At 47.2% G+C, this 20,613-nt stretch overlaps 1 protein-coding gene across 3 annotated transcripts in view; it reads right to left on the bottom strand.

Moving 5' to 3' along the window:
- GCA (grancalcin) overlaps positions 1-19,385 on the bottom strand; it is a 176,026-nt gene extending 156,641 nt beyond the window's left edge. Inside the window, exon 1 of one of the 3 annotated variants that reach the window (XM_029605616.1) lies at positions 19,264-19,385. Coding sequence is in view for 2 of the 3 variants with exons in the window: in XM_029605613.1 (XP_029461473.1) it covers positions 1,490-1,546 (57 nt within the window). In the remaining variant the exon portion in view is untranslated. Of the gene's footprint in view, positions 1-1,489; positions 1,680-19,160 lie in introns of those variants that run through there. The other 2 variants (XM_029605614.1, XM_029605613.1) reach the window with 2 other exon arrangements.
- Positions 19,386-20,613: the final 1,228 nt, after the last annotated feature.

Below are 20,613 nucleotides of genomic sequence, written 5' to 3'. Positions count from 1 at the left end.
GGAACTGGAGGGGGACCACAGAACTGCACTCTCCTGCATAGGAGCCAGTCATGGGAGAACCAAAGTCTGGTGTCCCCCCAGCCAACCCATTATTTATTTATTTATTTATTTATTTTTAATACCGATTTTCCTGCATAAAATGCATATCAAACCGGTTTACAATGAAACAGAATAAGCAGGAAGTAAAATTCCTTAGTCTAATACATTTAAACGTCAATAATGAAATAATTTTAAACAAAGCAAAAAGCTAAATAACATTAATAAAAGTTAAATTATTAACATAAACATAAATATAATTATATTAGAAGGAGCACAAAGGTGTGAATGGGAGAAGTCAGGCTTAGCAAAATCCAAGGAAGTCAACTCTCCCTGAGTGTCCGAATAGCGCTGACACAAGTTAGAAGAAAGGTCATGTTGAGAAGCCCTAATATGACAGGCAACACAAAGAGAAAGGTGCTCAGGCTTCTTGTTTACCAGCGCCATTGCAGCGGTAAATGTATATCTAAACAACTCACGCTCAAAAATTTATGCATACAAATATTAAATGCCAGAGAAGTAAGGCACACACACAACTTGTGCACAAAGCAAAAACATTTGAAACAGTTCAAAATTTGTGAATCCAAAAGGCGCGCCCAAAACTGAGCGCACAACGCATGCACAAAGCCGACAGTACACACACCGACGGCCTGTAGAGGGCAGCAAAGCACCGCAGCCTACCACGCAGCATGCACGCAAAAATCCTAACTGTGGGGCCTATCCCACTGGGGTTGCTCAACCTGTCAGGCTGCCCAGTACCCCAACCCCAACAGCAGCAGAAACGAATGTTGGGACAGCACACCAAGCTGAAGTCCTAAAACCCCTCTAATTGTCTGTCTCCAAAGGTTAAACATTTTTTTCTTAAACCTTACCTGAGCTCAGCGCTTACTGGCTGAGTAGAGACTGTCTCCGGCTGAGGGGGAAGAAAGCATCTGCTGTTACCTTTGCGCTTGGCCTCCTGCAATTGCTGCCTTTCAGCTAGACAAGCAGCTAAGTCCACGCCAAGAAACCCAGATATCGAACCAAGGCACACCTCTTGAGGGACCACGGAAATCATCTCAGGAATTTTCAACTGGGGGAGGGACCTTTTGGCATCACCATAGGAACGGGGCTCTCTTTTCCAGAAGACAATTTCTCCTTCCAAAAAAGCCTACACAATCCCCATAGGGAGATGCAAGTTCACCATCTGCTGGAGACTGAGAATACTAGCAGGCTGGGGTCACTGCAGGAGTATATATAATATGACGTCAGCTTACTCCATCCCCGTCTGCTGGCAGGGGAGCATAACACAATGGTCCTGAAATAAATCTGTCTACAAGCTAGGAAATGTCAAAATTAGCCAAAAAAATTCAACTCCAACATGTAAATTCCATGTGAGAGAAGTCGATCAATGCTCCAGTACGTTTTATACTGATATATTAATATTCTCTATCAGGCAATTAAAGTTTCCAACCTTTGATGTCTCTGGTTTGCTTTTCTGGCTGAGTGCCTTTTCTTCCCTCATTCTCATGTGTTCTCTACGCTCCTTTTTTGTTTATCCCTTTCTCTAGTGTCCTCTTTTCTTCTTGTCCTTTTCTTTGAGTAGATATTTTAATACTTTTACTTCCCTTGTTGCTCTTTTCTCATTCCTTTTTCTCCTCCTATTACTCATTCACGTTCTCCTCCATTATCTTCTAGAACAGTAGTTCTCAACAGGTGAATCGGGACACACTAGTGTGTCAAAGTTCCGGGAGGTGTGTTACAGAGCCAGCAGAAGAATGATCTTTCCTTATCAGCCTGGTTAGGTTGGCTGACTTCTCTTTTATTCGGTATGAAAGGAAGCTGCTCTTGCTTCCTTCTCCTCTTTCTGGCCAGTGGGAGGTTGTTCCTTTCTCCTTCACCCAGATCAGAGCACGATATCACCAACTCCTGTTCATATGGGTCTGGCAGGACACCAACTATCTTCCACTGCCTGTCTTGGCAGTGAAGCGGCTGATGCTCGCTTCACCCCATGAGGCCTAGATGTGAAAGCAGGAGCATAAGGAAGAAAGATGCATGACCTGTAGATCCACTGCTGCTGCATCATCTTCCTCTCTTCAATGCTTCTTGCCCTCAATCTGCTGCTGATAGAGGGAGGGAGGGAGGGGGGAAATGTACTGGGCAGGAAGGAGTGGGAAGACAGGGAGTCAGGAATGGGGGAAAGGAGGTTGGGTTGCTGGATAGGGAAAGGCGGAGGAGGGAGGGGTTGGGTCTGCTGGGCAGGGAAGAGAAATGCAAGTGGAGAAATGGAGGTGTGGGGAAAGGGGAGCGGGTAGTGGAGGATGCTGAGCAGGGAAGGGTAGGAAAGAAGTGGTCAGATGTATTCTGGGTAGGGAAAAGCAGAAAGTTGAACAGGAGAGAGAGGGAGCACAGGGAAGAGAATGTGGAGTAGGTGGTATCAGGAATGTTTGGACAAGGATATGAGCATGTGAAGGGATGATTGAGAAGTTGAGAAGTGAGGGGTGATGGGGGCAATGCAGAGGAGTGACTGGGTGCAAGGGCCATAGGTTTTGTTTCCACATTTTTAATTTGTGATCTTTTATTCTATATTTGATGAAAGCAGGTCTGTCTGTATGTGACTAGAGGTTTGTATCAGCCTTATTTGTTGTATTTTTTCATTATTATATTGCACTGGTGGTGAACTGCTGCCTTTTCATGGGTAGGGCTATTGTTTCATTACTTGGAGTTAGTGCTGCTGAGGTATGGCAGGTTTGATAGACATGTACAGAATGGAGTTTGTTTGTATTATTTTACAATGCACCTGGTAGCAGAAGGAGTTTGTTTGAATCAGAATATCTTTTTTATATGGTAAGCTGTACAGGATATCTTAGTTCTGCTCTATATCCATTGTTAGGAACTGGGGGGACTCCTACGGATGCAGAGCATAGGCTTATATTAAGTCCCAGGATGGTCATGTGTTCAACGTGTCACGCGTGTGAGCATCTCTCAGGAATGACCTGATAGAAAAAAGGTTGAGAACCACCGTATTAGAATTCTATCCCCAAATTGAGAGTTCGCTCTCATCCCTCTTCGCTCTCTGTTCCTAAGTCATTTTTCCATCTCTATCTTCCCAATACCTGGTCCTCTCTCCCTCTCCATTACCTTTATCCAGGGTTTTTTCTTTCTTCCTCACCTTCAGTCACTGGACTCTCTCCCCCCCTTGGTTTTCCCCCTTTCTTCATACCCGATTCCCTCTCTTCCCCCTTTCTCTTCATATAGCCCAGCTCTTCCTTCCAATCCTCTCACTGCTCCTCTTTCCCCACCCAAAAGGAGCAACATGCATAATATTGTATCACAGGGGTCCCCAACCACCGGTCCGCGGACCAGGACCGGGCCGCGGCACCGCCAAGCACCAGCAGATGTGTCGTGTGCTCCCAGTCTCTCCCGCTGCTCTTCCTTCCCTGCTGCCTTTGCCGCCGGGCTATCAGCACGCTCAAGCCCAGTGGGAACGGCAGCGGTGCAAGAAGCTGTGGCACACATGGCTGGCCTTTTCTTCTTCCCGCGCCTGCCCCCCCCCGTGACCCGGAACAGGAAGTGATACACAGAGCGGTGCGAGGGAAGGAGAAAGGCCGTGCTGCGTGGAAAAGTAGCAGCAGCGGCAGCATCGGCCCCTGAGCAATCAAAGCAGACGATAATCGGGAAAGGAGACAGCAGCATGAGCCTCCCGCGGCCGATGGGATTCTTCTTTCTTGGCCTGCAGGGGCTGGAGGAGGAGGCTGCTGCAGCTACCATTTGTGCTCAGGGGGGAAAGGAAGTGAAGGAGAGAAAGAGTGAAGCAGCCAGCCTGCCTGTGTGTGATTGAGTGAAACTGGTCAGAGAGCTGATGTGTGTGTGTATATGTGAGAGACAATGAAAGTGATTGCTCAGGGAGATTTTTTTTTTTTTTGAATTCTTATATACCGGCATTCCTGTATAATATACAAATCACACCGGTTTACAATACAACAGAACAGTCACGGGTAAGGCGTTACATTAAAACATTGCGTCTAAGAGAATATAAACATGTAAACATATAAACAATCCGAGGGGGAACATGAAGGAGACCCTATAGACATTAGAGCACTGACAATAAACATTAGCATAAACCTTAAACCTTAACATTAGAACGTAAGCATAAAAATTTAAGTAACATTGGCTTAATGGCCTGACTGCAATTAATGCGGTTGGGGAAACCAACTGAACATTGGAAGACTAGCAGGAAATTAGGTTTAAATCGGGGTAACAATGGATAACAGGGCAGAGTAACTACATCGGAATAACTGAAGACCACAGAACCGAATAAAGCAATGAACAATATTAGATGAGATAAGGTGTGAAGAAGGGGACAGGGGAGAAAGGGTAGAGATAAAAGTGGAAGGAAGGTGAGGAAGAAAGGGCGGACGGTCAGGAGATAAGGAGAGAAGGAACGGGCGGAAGTAACTGTGGAAGGAGAGATCCTAGATCCAAGTTATGTCCTTTGACCGGTGTCAGAGTAGTCTTGGGTTTCCGGAAAGCTGGTCTGAAAAGCCACGTTTTGAGGTGTTTCTTAAAGGTTTGATGGCAGGGTTCTTGATGTAACTCCGGTGGCAGAGAGTTCCAAAGGGTAGGCCCTGCTGTCGATAATGCTCGCTTTCTTAGGGTGGATTTGGCCGGAGGGGCATACTAGGATCCTTTGTACGCACTTCTGACTGGTCTGTCTGAGGTATGTGGACGGAATTGAGAACTTAGTTTAAGAGGGTCGATGTTATGAACGTCTTTGTGGATCATCATTAGAGCTTTGAAGGAGATCCTAGATTTGATGGGAAGCCAGTGAAGAAAATGAAAGATGGGCGTAATATGGTCTCTTTTATTTGAGTTGGTAAGTATCCTAGCCGCGGCATTCTGGACCATCTGTAGGGGTTTGATAGTTATCGCTGGGAGACCTAGCAGGAGAGAATTACAGTAGTCTAACTTAGTGAGGATAATCGACTGAAGTACCAAACGGAAGTCTCTGAAGTGCAGGAGAGGTTTCAGTTTTTTTAAGTACTTGTAATTTAAAGAAACATTCTTTAGTGGTGTTGTGGACGAATGATTTTAAGTTGAAGTGGTTATCGAGCCGAACCCCTAAGTCTCTAACGGAAGGGGAATGGTTGATGACTGTTTTAGCAAATTGAGAAGCGCTTTGAGAGTTGAGGAGAACGTGGTTATCATCTGGCGAAATGAGGATCTCGGTCTTGTTTGGATTGAGGATGAGGTTTAGGCTGGTGAGCAGACTATTGATGGATCGTAGACAACTGTTCCAGTGGGCCCAAGTTTTTTGAAGAGAATCTGTGATTGGGAGAAGAATCTGTACATCAACAGCGAATAGGTAAAACATTAGTTTGAGGTTGGAAAGTAATTGGCAAAGTGGCAGCAGGTAAATGTTAAAGAGTGTGGGAGAGAGGGATGATCCTTGCGGGACACCCAGGTTAGATCTGATTGGGTGTGATTCCTTGTTATTATAGAAACACAGAAATGACGGCAGAAGAAGACCAATCGGCCCATCCAGTCTGCCCAGCAAGCTTCACACTTCTTTTTTCTCATACTTATCTGTTTCTCTTGGCTCTTAGTAACCTTTGGTTCTATTTCCCTTTCACCCCCACCATTAATGTAGAGAGCAGTGATGGAGCTGCATCCAAGTGAAATATCAAGCTTGATTAGTTAGGGGTAGTAACCGCCGCAATAAGCAAGCTACACCCATACTTATTTGTTTACCCAGACTATGTTATTCAGCCCTTATTGGTTGTTTTTCTTCTCCCCTGCCGTTGAAGCAGAGAGCTATGCTGGATATGCGTGAAGTATTAGTTTTTCTTCTCCCCTGCCGTTGAAGCAGAGAGCTATGCTGGATATGCGTGAAGTATTAGTTTTACTTCTCCCCTGCCGTTGAAGCAGAGAGCTATGCTGGATATGCGTGAAGTATGTTTTTCTTCTCCCCTGCTGTTGAAGCAGAGAGCTATGCTGTATATGCATTGAAAGTGAAGTATGCATTGAAAGCCACATTAACTATCAACAAATATTGAATAAGCCTAATAATTGGTAATACCTATAGCCTTTGAACTCTCCGTTAATTTTACATACTCTTACCCTCCCCTGGGTTTTGTTTTTTTTTTTTTTTAATTTGGAGATGGCAGCCCTCCATCCTTCCGCTCCGTGAAGGTGGAACACCAACCACTGGCCACTGGCATCCCGCTCCGTGAATGCCTCTGTGGCTACTGCCGCTCCGTGCAGTGTTTTGCTGCCTCCTCTTTATACACGTCCTCTAGACCTGATGGACCTTATCTGTTACTCTTGGCTCTTAGTAACCTTTTGATTCTATTTCCCTTCTATTGATCCTGACCTTGTAGAATCTATTCTCAAGGAACAATTAGATGACTGATGTGTATGTGTGAGAGAGAGAAAAAGCATGGAAGTGAGAATCTGGATATGTGAGAAAGCATGGGCGTAAGCCTGGTGTTGTGGGGGGAGGGGGTGTGTGAAAAAAAAGCATGGGAGTGAGAAGCCTGTGTGTGTGTGCATGCATGAGAGAGAGACTGGTTGGTAAGGTGACAGGGTGTGTGAGAGAAAGAGACTGGTGTGTGTGTGTGACTAAGAGAAAGAATGTGATTCAGGGAATGAGAAGCCTGTGCACGTGGAGAGTGAGCATGGGAGTGAGACACCTGGGTGTGTGTGAGACACAGCATGGGAGGGAGAAGTCTGTATATCTGAAAGAGAACACGGGAGTGGGAAGCCTGTGTGTGTGTGTCTGTGTGTATGCATGAGAGAGATCAGGTGACTAGTGTGTGTTTGTGTATGTGTGAGAGAGAGAAAGAAAGTGATTATGGGAATGAGAAGCCTGTGCATGTGGAGAGAACAAGCATGGGAGTGAGAGACTGGTGTGTGAGAGTGAGAGACTGGTGTGTGAGAGTGAAAAGCCCATATATGTAAGTAGAACACGGGAGTGGGAAGCCTGTGTGTGTGTATGGCATGAGAGAAACTGCTCAGGAAGGTGACTGGTGTGTGTGTGTGTCAAAGACTGTTTGGGAGATGACTGGTGTGTGAGAGACAGAAACTGGTCATGGGGGCATGACTGGTATGGTGTGTGTGTGTGAGAGAGACATGGGCACTAAGGAAGAGGACCACAAGTATAGAGCTTAGCTTCTACTGCTGCTTCTGGTGTGTGCCATGGCCTGCATGGAAGGGGAGTAGGAGAGCTGCTGGAGGAGGTAAGTAAAGGTGGCTTTTTAAGTTTTATGTTTCTTGATTGACTGCCATTTTAATTATGTGATGTCTGCTTTTCTGAAATATTTTATTGGTGTTGGAGAATGTTTAATAGTTTTTATGAGTTTTTAATTGTTGGATGTTATTCTGTTCATAGCTGTTTTGAAACATTTATTCTGCTTATTAGTATAGTTTTACAATTATTTCTGTGTGGGGATGTATAGCTGCTTGCTAGTTCCTAATAAGAGGTGTATTGGTTTTTAGGACCTGACTTAATATTTGTAATGTTGCCTTTTCATAGATAGGGTTGCTCCTGTTCGAGTGTATTCCATAATACAGGTGTAACTGTGTGTGGACTAGTTTATGTGCATTACTACAGATCCTGGGAGTATGTTAGGTCGGTTCTGTGTCTGTTACCGAGATATTTTACTAGCATGTAAGCGTTTGTATCAGTCTAATTTGTTGTGTTTTCTCAAGAGGACATGCATTGGTGGTAAACTGCTGTCTTTTCATAAGTAGGGCTATTGAGCCTGGAAGTAGGAGTTTGAGTTGCTGTTACTGAGATGACACCAGAACATCTTTTTTGTAGGGAGAGTTGTATGGGGAATGTCATAATTCTGCTTTACATCCATTATTATGGGTCAGGGGGGGTTCCCGTGGATACAAACTGTACTTTTACATCTAGCCCCGTGACGATCATGGGTCAGTGTGTCATGCATGTGATAACCTATGGTGAGTTGAGTCACATTCACATTATAAATGTCGTTATTAAATGATGAGTATGCACTAAAATCCAGCCCCTGCCCCACCACACCCCGCCCTGCCGGGCCATGGAAAAATGGTCTTACTTGAAGCCGATCCCTGGTGCAAACAAGGTTGGGGACCACTGTTGTATCAGCATACTGTGTCTCCTCCCCTAAGCACTCACCCCTTTTCTCAACCCCCTTCCCTTAAATCATTCTCACCTGGCTGCATCTCTGAATGACTCGCTACTCTGCTACTTGAGTCCCTAGTCCCTGTAGCACAGACATTTAAGACCTGACTTTCCACCTATACAGAACACAGCAAAGAGCCCTGCCCTTCAGGCAGCAAGTGAGGATGGGAAGTGACTAGGTGGGGAGGGATTTAAACAGAGAGTAGAGGCTGTTCTCTACCATTCACTGCTACCATGTGGGCTCCCTGAGCCTGCTCCTCCCCTCTGGTCTCTCTCATTATTGTCTGGTTGTAGTGGGACAGGAAGAAGGGGCTGAAACAAACAACTAAATATTTGGAGCATTGTCAAGTAGATCCAGCATGAGCCCAAGGAGGAGGATCATGCTGAGGCTGCCAGGCTGAGCACGGAGGCACAAGTAGAACTCTCCCAAGAACACTGGTGTGTCCTGGCACGCTGGTTGAGAAGCACTGCCTTGGACAAATATGATGGGGTTCCATACAGGAGCTACGAGATCCATGAACCAGCGCCTTCTTGGCCAACTAGATAGATGGTTCACCACATTCTTTATTGTCTGGCCTGTGACCATGGTGAGCCCTACAGCAGGTTGAACCTTGGCCATGGACACATGTATACATGTCCATCATTGGACCCTTAGGTCCGTGCGCAGGAACCCCTATCACTGTTGGTTCTAATGTCTCAAAATCGGGATCCATCCTGTTTCTGTTGGGGAATCTGACTTGTAATTTTCTCTTCCTTGCTATATAGGTAGGGATCTTCATATTCAGTTTTTATTATATTTTCCCTGGGAATTTCAATGTTATAACAAAAAAACATCAATGGAAAAAATGACTGACCACACAGGAGAAAAAGCAGTGGAAAAATCATTTTTCCACAATTTCTTTGAAATTCCCAGGCAAAATAAAATCTGAAAATGAAGGTACCTCTATATAGGCTGCTGTAGAGGATATTATTCTGTCTACTTGAGCAGCCATGCTACTTCCAGCCATGATGCAAGCTACTAGTACCCCCTTACCCATGTTGCTATTATGGCCTTGTCTGAGAGAGTCCTAATTGTTGACCCTTTTACTAGCGGGCAGATGCATCCAAGCTAGCCTGATGGCTCTTGTTCACGGAACAAGACATCTTCTATACTGGCATGTGCACTTAGGTCATCTGGCCCTGTCACTGTGCATTTTACCCTTTCCAGCTGGCATCCATTGGAACCATCACCCTAGAGTCATCCCTTTCTGGAGGTTTGAGCCCACCTGATTAGGTTATCAAGAACTTCATTGCCAGACTGACTGTTAGGAGGAGGTGGAGTACTATTTTGAGGCTTGATGACTCCATTGAGCAGAATAGACCCTTAGGCCAGCTGTCTAGATATGAACGTATTCTTAACGCCCTGCAACTGACGGGCTGCTTCTACCCTTACAAGACACGTTGGTAAAGGTTTTGAAGGCTGTCACGTGGCCGAAAGATGCACTTGAAACAGACTATATGTCTAATATCCAGGACCTTAATAGGTTTTGATGGAATATCTGGATCTGAATATGGGAGTAAGCTCCCGAAAGGTCCCAAGACACAAGGTGCTCTCACCATTTCGCTTGACTTGCCACAATCAGAGAATTCTGAGGTCATTCCACTCTTGTTGTATCTGGGGGCAGTTTTTGTTTAAAAACTCTTCCCTTTCTTTGTCCCCTTTCTAGGGTATTCCAATTGGTAAGGGCCATATATCATGGTACTATGCGAGGAGAGCGCCTTTGGTTGCTTCCTAATGTCATGACAGATCTAATCCTGCCATCCCTAGAGGGGCCCACCCTGGAAGTGAGGGTGCCAGCTTTTTCCAGAATAGGCATAACATGGTGGGATTGGTGGATGGTGGAGCAAATAGCCACTAGAAAACAGTCTTCAAAGTATGATCCTTCAGGGTTGCCTGATGCAAAGGCTCAAAGAGTGCATCACAGAGCACCTGCAATACTAAATTGTGATTCCATTCCAGGCAGACCTTTAACTGGAGGCTTTAAATGGCTTCACTCCTTTCAGAAAACGAACAACTTCCAGATGAGAGGCCAAAGGCTTGCCCTGGACCCTGCCTCGAAGGCAGCCCAGAGCCGAAACCTGGACCAGCAGTGAATTGTAAGCTAAACCCTTGGATAAACCCTGCTGCAGAAAGGACAAAATGTGCAGAACAGAAGCCAACAGAGGATCCAAACCGTGCCCTGTACACCAGGCCTCAAACACCTTCCAAACCCTGACATAAGCCAGGGAGGTAGCTGGCCACCTAGCCTGGAGAAGGGTAGCAATCACCGGTTCTGAATCTCCCTTCATGCGCAAATGTTGCATCTCAAAAGCCAGGCCACGAGACAAAAGCGATCCTCCTGATCCTAAAATATGGCACCTTGGGGCAGTAAGCCCCGCTGATGAGAATCGAAGAGGGTTGCCCACCGCCAGATGGATCAGATCCATGAACCATGGGCGCCGCGGCCACTCAGGTGCTACTAGTACCACCATTCCTGGATGTGCTTCTATGCGTCATAGCACCTGTCCTATGAGCGGCCACGGAGGGGAAGACATACTGCAGAATCCCCGTCGGCCATGGGCATACTAGGGCATCCAGCCCCACTGCACCAAGCTCCCTTCTGCGACTGAAAAACCGTTTTGTCATCGCATGGCCCATGTGGCCATGAGATCAGGTTGAGATCTCCATCTGGCACAAATGTGGATCCATGCCTCTGGGGACAACTCCCACTCCCTGGGATCCAGCTGTTGACTGCTCAAGAAATCTGCCTGTACATTGTCAATTCCTACAACGTGGGAGGCCGCAATTCCTTCTAGGTGGTATTCCACCCACCCAAAGAGCAGCTGTTCTTGTGCCACCACGTGGCTCCTTATTCCTCCTTGGCGGTTGATGTAAGCTACTGTTGCATTGTCTGACAGCACATGCAACAGGGGCAAAAACACGACCAACACTCTGCGGACTGCTCGTTTCCAATCTATTGATAGACCAGGTCTGCTCCGCCAATGACCACGGGCCCTGAGCAGAGCGGTCCAGATACACCACTCCCCATCCCCTGAGACTGGCCACCATGGTCACCACCACCCAAATCCTGGATCTCGGGGTCCATTCCTCTCTCTCCAAATTGGTCTTAGACAGCCACCAATCCAGGCTGATCATGGCCCCTTTCAAAAGGGGGATAACAGTGCCTTCTGCAGGGGCCGCATATTTATTTTAGGTTTTTATATACCGGCAATCATGAAAAACATATCTTGCTGGTTTACATAAAACAGGAGTGCAATAGATACGTCAAACTGGAACTGTGGTGGCAGAAGGTACAGTTACAATTAACAAGGGTAGCAGAACTGGGAGAAGGAGGAAAAGAGAGGATAGATTAGTAACAATTAAACAATATACAAATTATATACAAAAACATGGTTGTGGACTGCTTGTTTAGAGAAGGAGATGGTGAAGACATTAGACTGTGTCCGGGAAAGCTTGCTTGAACAGCCAAGTCTTAAGTCTTTTTCTAAAGGTTAGGAGGCAGGGCTCCTGTCTGAGATCTGAGGGAATGGAGTTCCAAAGGGGAGGACCAGCTGTGGAAGTGGCACGATCTCTTAGGGTAACAAGTCTGGTAGTTTTCGCGAGGGGTACTTGGAGGGAACCTCTATAAGCATCTCTGGTGGGTCTTGACGAGTTGTAAATTTGGAGAGGGATTTGCAGATCAAGAGTGGTGAGTTGATGGATGGTTTTGTATATGACAGATATGGCTTTGTACATGATTCGGAAGTGTATTGGTAACCAATGAAGCTCTTTCAGGATGGGAGAGATGTGGTCTCTTTTCCTGGCGCCTGTCAGCAGACGGGCTGCTGAATTTTGTACCATCTGAAGCGGTTTGGAGTAGGATGAGGGGAGACCTAGTAATAACGAATTGCAATAGTCTAATTTAGAAAAAATGACTGCTTAGATGATCGTTCTGAAATCTTGAGCGTGGGAAAAGAGGTCTTATCCTTTTTAGTACCTGGAGTTTGTAGAAACAATCTTTGGTTGTTTTGTTGATGTACGCCTTGAAGTTCAACCGATTGTCTATTATCACTCCTAAGTCTCTCACTTGTGTGGTAGGTAGGTTGGATCTCGAGGTCCATTCCTCTCTCTCCAAATTGGTCTTAGACAGCCACCAATCCAGGCTGATCCTGGCCCCTTTCAAAAGGGGGATAACAGTGCCTTCTGCAGGGGCCGCAAATAAGCAAAGGCCCACGGAACCAGGTCCAACGTCGATGCCATGGAACCCAAGACCTGCAGATAGTCCCAGACCCGTGGAACCCAAGACCTGCAGATAGTCCCAGACCCGTGGTACTAGTAGACTCAGCAGACGAGAAACTTGTTTCTGTACCTTTTGTACCCTGTCCGCCGACAAGGACACTCGGCCATTCAGGGTTTCGAAATGGGCTCCTAGATACTCGAGAGACTGAGATGGAACCAAGTGGCTCTTCGCCACGTTGATCACCCATCCCAAGTGGCTCAGAGTCTGCATCACACGGTGCAGTCCTCTTCCATCTTCACATGGATGAGCCAATCATCCGAGTATGGATGGACCAACACTCCTTCCTTCCTCAGGACCACAGCCAAAACCACCATCACCTTTGCGGATGTTTGAGGGGCCATAGCTAGACCGAAAGGGAGAGCCCGAAACTGAAATGCTGACCCAGCACTTTGAAGCGCAGAAGCTTCTGATGGTCCTTCCGAATGGGAATTACAGATAGCCCTCGGTAGATCAAAGTACGCCAGGAATGCCTTTGCGGAATGTCGCAAACACTGTATACAGCGTCTTCATCCTGAAACACGGCACCCGTAGGCACAAGCTCACCTCCTGTAAATCCAAGATGGGGCATAAGGTGCCCTCCTTTTTTTGGAACCACAAATAAATGTTTAAAATGTTTATTGAAATGTTTATCTGTGTTATGTATTTATCATTTCATACTTTTGATAAATTTTAGATTTTTCTTTTATTTGCTTACTAGCGGTACCCAGCCACGCGTTGCAGTGGCAGAGTCAGGTTCTTTACCCTCCCTCCCCCTTCCTCATTTACCTCAGTCACTCATCCTCCTCCCCCTTGGTCAGTCACCCCCCCCCTTCCCTCCCCTGTCCCCGCTCCAACTCTCTCCCCTCATTCTCCCTGAAAATGTATGCTTTCTTAGGTAAGAGGACCCAGAATGTATGCATTCTCCCTGAAATGTATGCTTTCTTAGGTAAGAGGACCCAGACTGTAAGAAGCAGCTAGGATGCCGATTGAGAAAAAAACACCGAAATAGAAATTGGTGGTGGTAAACGTGGTCCGTCAGTGGGAGGTTGTGCGTGTTCTGTATCAAAATAGGGGAGTGTCTAACCAAGTTAGCACTCTCTATTTAGTTAAGTATTTTGTAGAGGGCTAATTTGGTGCCTTTCGGAGATCAGGGCCGTTTTGTGTTTGTGTTTGCCCTCCGTCTTTCCACCCCAAAAGAACCCCACCATAAACACAGTGTTTAAATACGCACCCCGGTGAAATACAGTAACCCACCCTCCCGCCCGAGTTGCAGAATGACCGAAACACCCCCCCCCCCCCCCCGAACACGCCCGCAAGAAAATAACTACGGCCCCCCACCGTGCAGCCCCCCGGATACCTGTGCAAACAGTCAGTCGGTGGAGCGGGTGTTCGGTTCGGGATCGAAGTCTTGGGGGTTCGGGCCGTCGGCTGCTAGCAATGAAAATGGCTCCAACGGCCCTTTGACCTGACTATGTCACTGTGGAGGAGAAATGGGAGCGCTAGGTTCCCTGACATAGTAAGGGCAAAGGTCTGCTGGCTGCCAGTCCTGAAAATGGCGTCGACGGGCCCTCGCCCTTACTATGTCACATGGGCTACTGCCGCCATTGTTGTCTCCGAGTGGCATGGTAAGGGAAAGAGCCGTTGGCGCCATTTTGATTGCTGGCAGCCGACGGCCGTAGTGTACGCGATGTGTCCTGGACCGTTCTTGGCCCCCCCGCTGGAGCAGCGCGGACCTGTTTCCAGTTTTGTGTGCGTTTGGAGGGTGTGGGCAGTAAGTAGATCAGGCATGTGCGTGGGGGTGAGAGGAGGGTGTTTTTGTGCGAGTTTGGAGGGTGTGGGAATTGCCAACATGTGACATGTGCGTGGCCCCCCCGGTGTAGCAGCCTGGAATTTGGTGCGTTTTGGTGTGTTTTGGGAGGGTGTGTGAAGTAAGTCCAATTGGTATGTGTGTGGGGGGGGGGTGTGAGGAGTGTGGATTTCTGTGTGTTCGGAGGGTGTGTGAATTAAATACATTTGTCATGTGTGTGGGGTGTGTGTTTGTGAAAGGTGTAAGAGGTTGCACTGATGTCCGACGTCCACCAGATGTCACTGTTTTGTGGAACCAATTTTTAAATCTTTTTTATCTGTCACAGGTGTGACATATGTAATGTAAGTACAGAAGAACCTTCCCGTATGCGAAAGGAAGGTTATGTCCAAATTTGAAAGCAATCGGTGCAGTGGTTTCTGAGATTAGCAATTTTGTACAAACTATTTAACATTTTTATTTATATAGATTGTATGTATTTACTGTAAATTGCTTAGACCTTTTTGTGTTAGACGATTAATAAATTTTAAATAAATACAAATAGAATACCTTCCCTGCCCCTGTTCGTTGGTCGGCACCAGCACTATGGCATTAAGAGCTATCAACCTTCGAAAGGTCCTCCCTCTATTGCTTGTTTGTTTCGGGAAGAACAGTGCAATTCCAGGAAGGCTTCTTTGGGAAAACGCAAAAATTCTAAGGCATAACCATCTATCATTACCTCTAGAACCCACTGGTTGGAGGAGATTTTGACCCACTCCTCGTAAAAAAAGGGACAGCCTGCCCCCTACCGCCGTCAGAGGAGAGGGCCAGCCTGATATCTTTGGGACGGCTTGCCAGCTCCGGCTACCTGACCAGCACCACCTCTGGCGGATCTGCCAGAGCCCCGAAAGAACTGCTGGCGACCAGACAGTTGCTTGAAACCTGAAAAGGAGGCCCCTCTGCTTGACCGAAAACGTCGACTTATGAAAATGCACACGACACAAATAAGGCTTCTTACTGCCCTTTTTCGGCAATCTACAGCCCGTGGTTTCACCTAAAGACTTCCATCAGTTGATCCAGATCTTCTCCAAACAGAAGCTTCCCCTTAAAAGGTAGATTACATAACTGAGTCTTGGACGACATGTCCGCCGACCAGTTGCGCAGCCACAGGAGTCGTTACACAGCAACCACAGAAACTATAGTCCTGGCTGTCATGTGCACGAGGTCAAACAATGCATCCACCACATAAGCCACTCCCACTTCAAGGCAAGCTGCCTGATCAGGAGATAGGCCAACAAAACAAGAAGGAAGGCGATCTATGAAAGTCGTAATGGTGTCAAACGAGATAGATGCCGAATGTCCTTTAAAAGCATTTATTGTAATGGAGACGCACAAACTGCCCGACTCAGGCCGAGTTTCGCCACTCAAGTGGCTGCCTCACTGGCAAAACTCGGCCTGAGTCGGGCAGTTTGTGCGTCTCCACTACAATAAATGCTTTTAAAGGACATTCGGCATCTATCTCATTTGTTGATCAGGAGATAGCACTCCTGAGGATGTCGGCTCCTGCGGTTTCTGAATTCAACATAAACAGGCGTGTTGCATCAAGCTGGCACAGTTTCAAATGCCCTTCCAGCTTGCGATCCTGGCCATCCTTCACCACAGCCTACCCTACTACCGGAATGGTAGTCTTCTTGGTCACTGCAGAGACCGCCACATCCACCTGAGGTGTACTCCGACAATCCAAATGCTCATCCAACAAGGGATATATCTTGGACATCGCTCTCCCCACCTTCAAGCCCACTTCCGGGGAATTCCACTCCCGGCTAATGAGCTTTTGAATCTTCTTAGGAATGGCAAAAGCGCTGAGAGACCCCACAGCCCATCAAGAGCTGGGTTGACATCCTCGCCATCTGACTCCTCTGGATCCAACTTGACCCCCAGCTTGTCTAACACCTGAGGAATGAGAGGGCGAACTACACGAGAGTCATCATCATCTGCCCCGGATTCGGTGGAGGCTTCCGAATCATCCTTGGTGGCATCAAGGCCAGGGCTCAGACCCACATCCGGGTCTACCTCTTGATCCCCCTGCAACTCATCCAAGTCATCCAGGTCCCTGGGAACAAGGTCCAGACACGAGTCCCATGATTCACGACACTTGGCTGCACGGCCCAGAGAGCCCGCAGACCCCGAGCATGGTCTCTTGGATGACCCAGAAGACCTCTCCCTAGTTCTCCGAGCCAGGAAGGGGTTGTGTATCAGCCAAAAAAACGCCGGGAAACAGCCTACCAGACCCTCCCCCCAAGGCCCGCTCAGGGCTACTGAATAGAGACTTCTCCCCCCTCCTCCCGATCCTCACCATGTCCCTGCACTACAGGGGAAAGAGAAGCGGGTACTGCTGCGAGCTCCCACAGGAGCAGCAGGTGGGGAGCAACCCCCTTGACCCCTGCTGCAGATCCCCCCTCATCAGGAGGCCCTCCGGAGCTTGGGCCCCTTGGAGGAGAGTCCCTCCCCCCCAAAGCACAAGCTGTGCACAGGGAGAGGGGACTCAGGCAGGTGAACCAGGTCCCACAGGCCTTGCAGGCTGCTGCCCGCAGATTTTTCTGCCATCACGGCAGAAATTCAATCTCCCCGTTAAGCAGATGTGCTGCTGCGCGAAGTGGGCCTCACCACATGGTGGCCGAGCCGCCTGGAAGCGCTGCCATGGGAGAAAGGCAGAGACGGACAGGCAGAGCGCGCAAACGTGGGTCTACAGAAAAAAAAAGCGGTGCACTGAAATTGTGAGCCCCCCCTTCAGGAGAAGGCTCCTGCACCTGCCCACACTGCTCCCACTCCCTTACCAACCTCAACAGTTCTCGAGGCCGGCCGCCCCAGTTACAGCCCCCCCCCCCCACCACCACCACCAGACAGATTATCCTGGGCTGGAAACTCTCCACAGCCTCTGCAGAAGCAAATGCAGGCTTTTTTTTTTTTTTTTTTTTAATTAGCTTTACCCACAAAGAGAAAGAATCAAAAATCCCCAGCGGGGATATTTCCCTGGAGAGTCCAGCAGCAGGTAGGAGGGAACCTCCGGACACCAAGAGTGAGTCAGTCCCCTGGCTATCAGGGACCCCGGAAAAACTGGCTGAAACAGCCAGGGGTATCCAAACCCCCCATTCGCCCGCTCGATCCAAGGGATGGCCTGCCAATCGGAACCTGGAACCTCGGGGAGCTACACCACTTCACAAACTTCCACGTCAGTCAGGACTGCAGGTTTGCACCTCTACCATTTGCTGGAGACAGAACTACTGACGGACTGCAGGTGACACTCAGTTATATAGCAGTGCCTCAAGGGTTTGTTCTCTGCCTCCATCTGCTGGTAGGGAGGTATAAACCCACTGGTATGGAATGATCAGGATATGTCCAGGAAATGAGTCTTGCACAGATCTTGTCCAGGGATAAGCAATTCTTCAGGAAATGGGCCTATTGTAGCTTCTGTCTCTAGAGATGTTATTTGTTCCCTCCATTCTCTGCACTAACACTAATTCTTAAAGTATTAAAAACAAAGCTCAAAAAAGAAAGAGCGTGAACACAAATATACCATCCTACATTAGATCTGTAGTGAAGTCCACCTTCTTCAAGATGTGGATGTTGCATAGACAGAATTATTAGGCAAACATTGATGTTTCCAGTGTTAGACTACTGCAACTCCCTCTTCAGTTTGCTTGCTAATTCGATCCAGGTTTTGCAAATCATTCAGAGTTCTGCTGCTCACATGTTAACCAGTACGAGCCTTCGCAGCCATAACACACCAATACTTCAGTCCTTGCACTGGTTTCCAACACAAAGGCACACGAAGTACAAAGTCACCTTATTAATTCAGAAATTTAATCCAGTAGTTCCTTGGATCAATGTGGTGCTTAGGATATATAAACTTTCACGCACCATATGTGCCACAAATTGTGGCCTTTGGAAATACCATCTTTAAAGTTAACACATCTTACTGAAACCAAGGATCAGGCTTTCTAGGTAGCAAATTCCTCAGTAGAAAAATTATTCTTCTATAAAGTTCTCTTCCTCAGCACATTAGATTTATGGCAGATTCAGCCAACTTTAACAAGGCTTTAAAGACTTTTTTAAGGAAGCTTTTAAGTTCATGATGTTTTTAAGGCCTTTTTCCAGAATGTTCCTGCATTTCAACTAAATTTGTCCTATACTGGAAAAATGTCACTTGCGTCTGTTTTAATATTTATGCATGTTTTATTGCAACCTACTCTGAATTTTGAAAAATGTGGGCTATAAGTCTTGTAAAATAAATAATCCCTAAAACATGTTTCCTAATCTTAATTCCTACATACCTAAGTCTTCTCACACTACCCTATTACTTCCGTCAATAAAAAAAAAATTATTATTATTATTTGCGAAACTGGATGACACCAGGAGTGCGGCTAGAGAGGAGGGAAAGAAAATATTTTTCTTCCCTGGGAACTTGCATGACCCGACATCTGACTACCAAAGCCTAGGAGTTTTTTCCCTTTGTTAATCCTTACTGCTAAAAGGAAACTCCTCCCGCCTTCTTCAGCGGTACTAACCAGGAACTAAACACCCTCGGGTCCGCCTGTTTCCCGAGCACCAGAGTTATACTCAGGGAAGGCGCGCTGTCCCTACCCCAAGGCGGAGCCCTGATATCCACAGGTAACCTCGGGCCTGGCCACCGCCTGACAAGCTCCATGGCGGCTCTCTGACAGGGAGGGGTGGAAACGCGAAAGTAGGCAAGGCGTCCCTTTCCATCCTATCCCCGCTGGACCCCGGGCCCGAGATGGAAAGAGAGCTCTGAGAAAGGGAGAACAGTGCAAATATCTGGAAACAAGGGTAATGGGAGGAGGGGGGGGGGGCGTCTCTGGCAGAACCATAAACTCACGCCTCCGAAGCCAGGGTACGACATGGCTTCCTTGACTGCGCAGCCTTTCAGATGTCACCACGGCCTGAACTGGAGGAGCACTGGATGTCTCGAGCCCACTCACACTTGGCTCAGCCTTGAGAGTGACTGCCGTAAACCTCGGAAGTGCAGCCGATCACCGCCCGTCTGCTCCCATTGGCTAAGCGACGTTCCGTTCTCCGCACGTGCCTCCGCTAAGGGTTGCGTCACAGAGACCTCGCCTCTTCCAGTAACTAGGGGAGATGGGACGCGGACGTTAGGTCGGCGCGCGCCCGTCTGCACACGGCTTCCGCTCACGAGCTCTGGTGTTGGAGTCGACTCGACTACCTCCAGGTTGCGCTGCACTGGAGGTTTGACAGTTAGGACGCGGTTGCATGTAGCAACTACAAGAGCATAACTGCAATAGAGTAAAGCCAGGAGTGATATGTGCCTTGGCCACTAGTAATCTTTTAGAGGCGGAACTTGTTTTTCCTGATTCTGTGGCAGACAAAAAAAATTCCTCAATTATTTTTTTAATGGATATGCATTTGATTAGGCTTTTTTTTGTAAAATTGAGACCTTTAGGATGCTTGCAGACGACTACCAGGTTGTAACAGTCTACTGTATTGACACAAAAATAAATCCAGTTTGAGAAGTTACTCTAAGAGAATGACCTGATGAAGGAACTGTCAGCTCTCAAAAGCAAGTCAATAAATGAATAAGAGGGTCATTTATCAAAATATGTTAAGATGTTATCGTGTGCATTAGGGCCCTAACGCCCACGATAACGGCATAATGCATGCGATAAATACCACATTGCGAAATGCATATGCAAATTTAAAATAAGTGGTTGAGTGGGAGGAGTAAATGGAAATGAAGGCGATAATGTAAACACACTATCATGAGATTTAACTACACCATTTTTCTGTGTATTGATTGAGAGAGAGAGAGCCTCTATGGATGCTCACGTATTTGAACTTTATATAGCACTCACGCAGGCCGATACCGTACCCTGTGCTCAGCCGAGTGCACCATTTAGCACCCGTTTGGCCGCACGACTATTACTCCTTATACTGTAAGAGGTAACAACACCTCGAAAACGTGCAGCAAACCTCACAAATATTAATAGTACTGATCACATGCAAAATCCATGTTGATGAGCCTATTAGTCGCCCGGGATACTGAAAGTAAAATGTGCAGCCAAGCTGCACATTTTGCTCTCAGAAATTAACACCTGCCCTAAGCAACCCAGAAAAGTGTACAGAAAAGCAGAAAATACTCCTTTTCTGTACACCCTCCAACTTAATATCCTAGCGATATTATGTCGGAGGAACCAAAAAATAATAAAATAAAAAATCTGCCGCCAGTCAATGAGTTAGAAAAACAGACGCTCAATCTTGCCGGTGTCTGTTTTCTTAACCTGTGGCTGTCAGCGGGTTCGACAACTGACGCCAGT

The sequence above is a fragment of the Rhinatrema bivittatum genome, chromosome 6 (genome assembly GCF_901001135.1).
Source record: "Rhinatrema bivittatum chromosome 6, aRhiBiv1.1, whole genome shotgun sequence".
Classification (NCBI taxonomy): domain Eukaryota; kingdom Metazoa; phylum Chordata; class Amphibia; order Gymnophiona; family Rhinatrematidae; genus Rhinatrema; species Rhinatrema bivittatum.
This window is presented reverse-complemented; position numbering and strand designations above follow the sequence as displayed.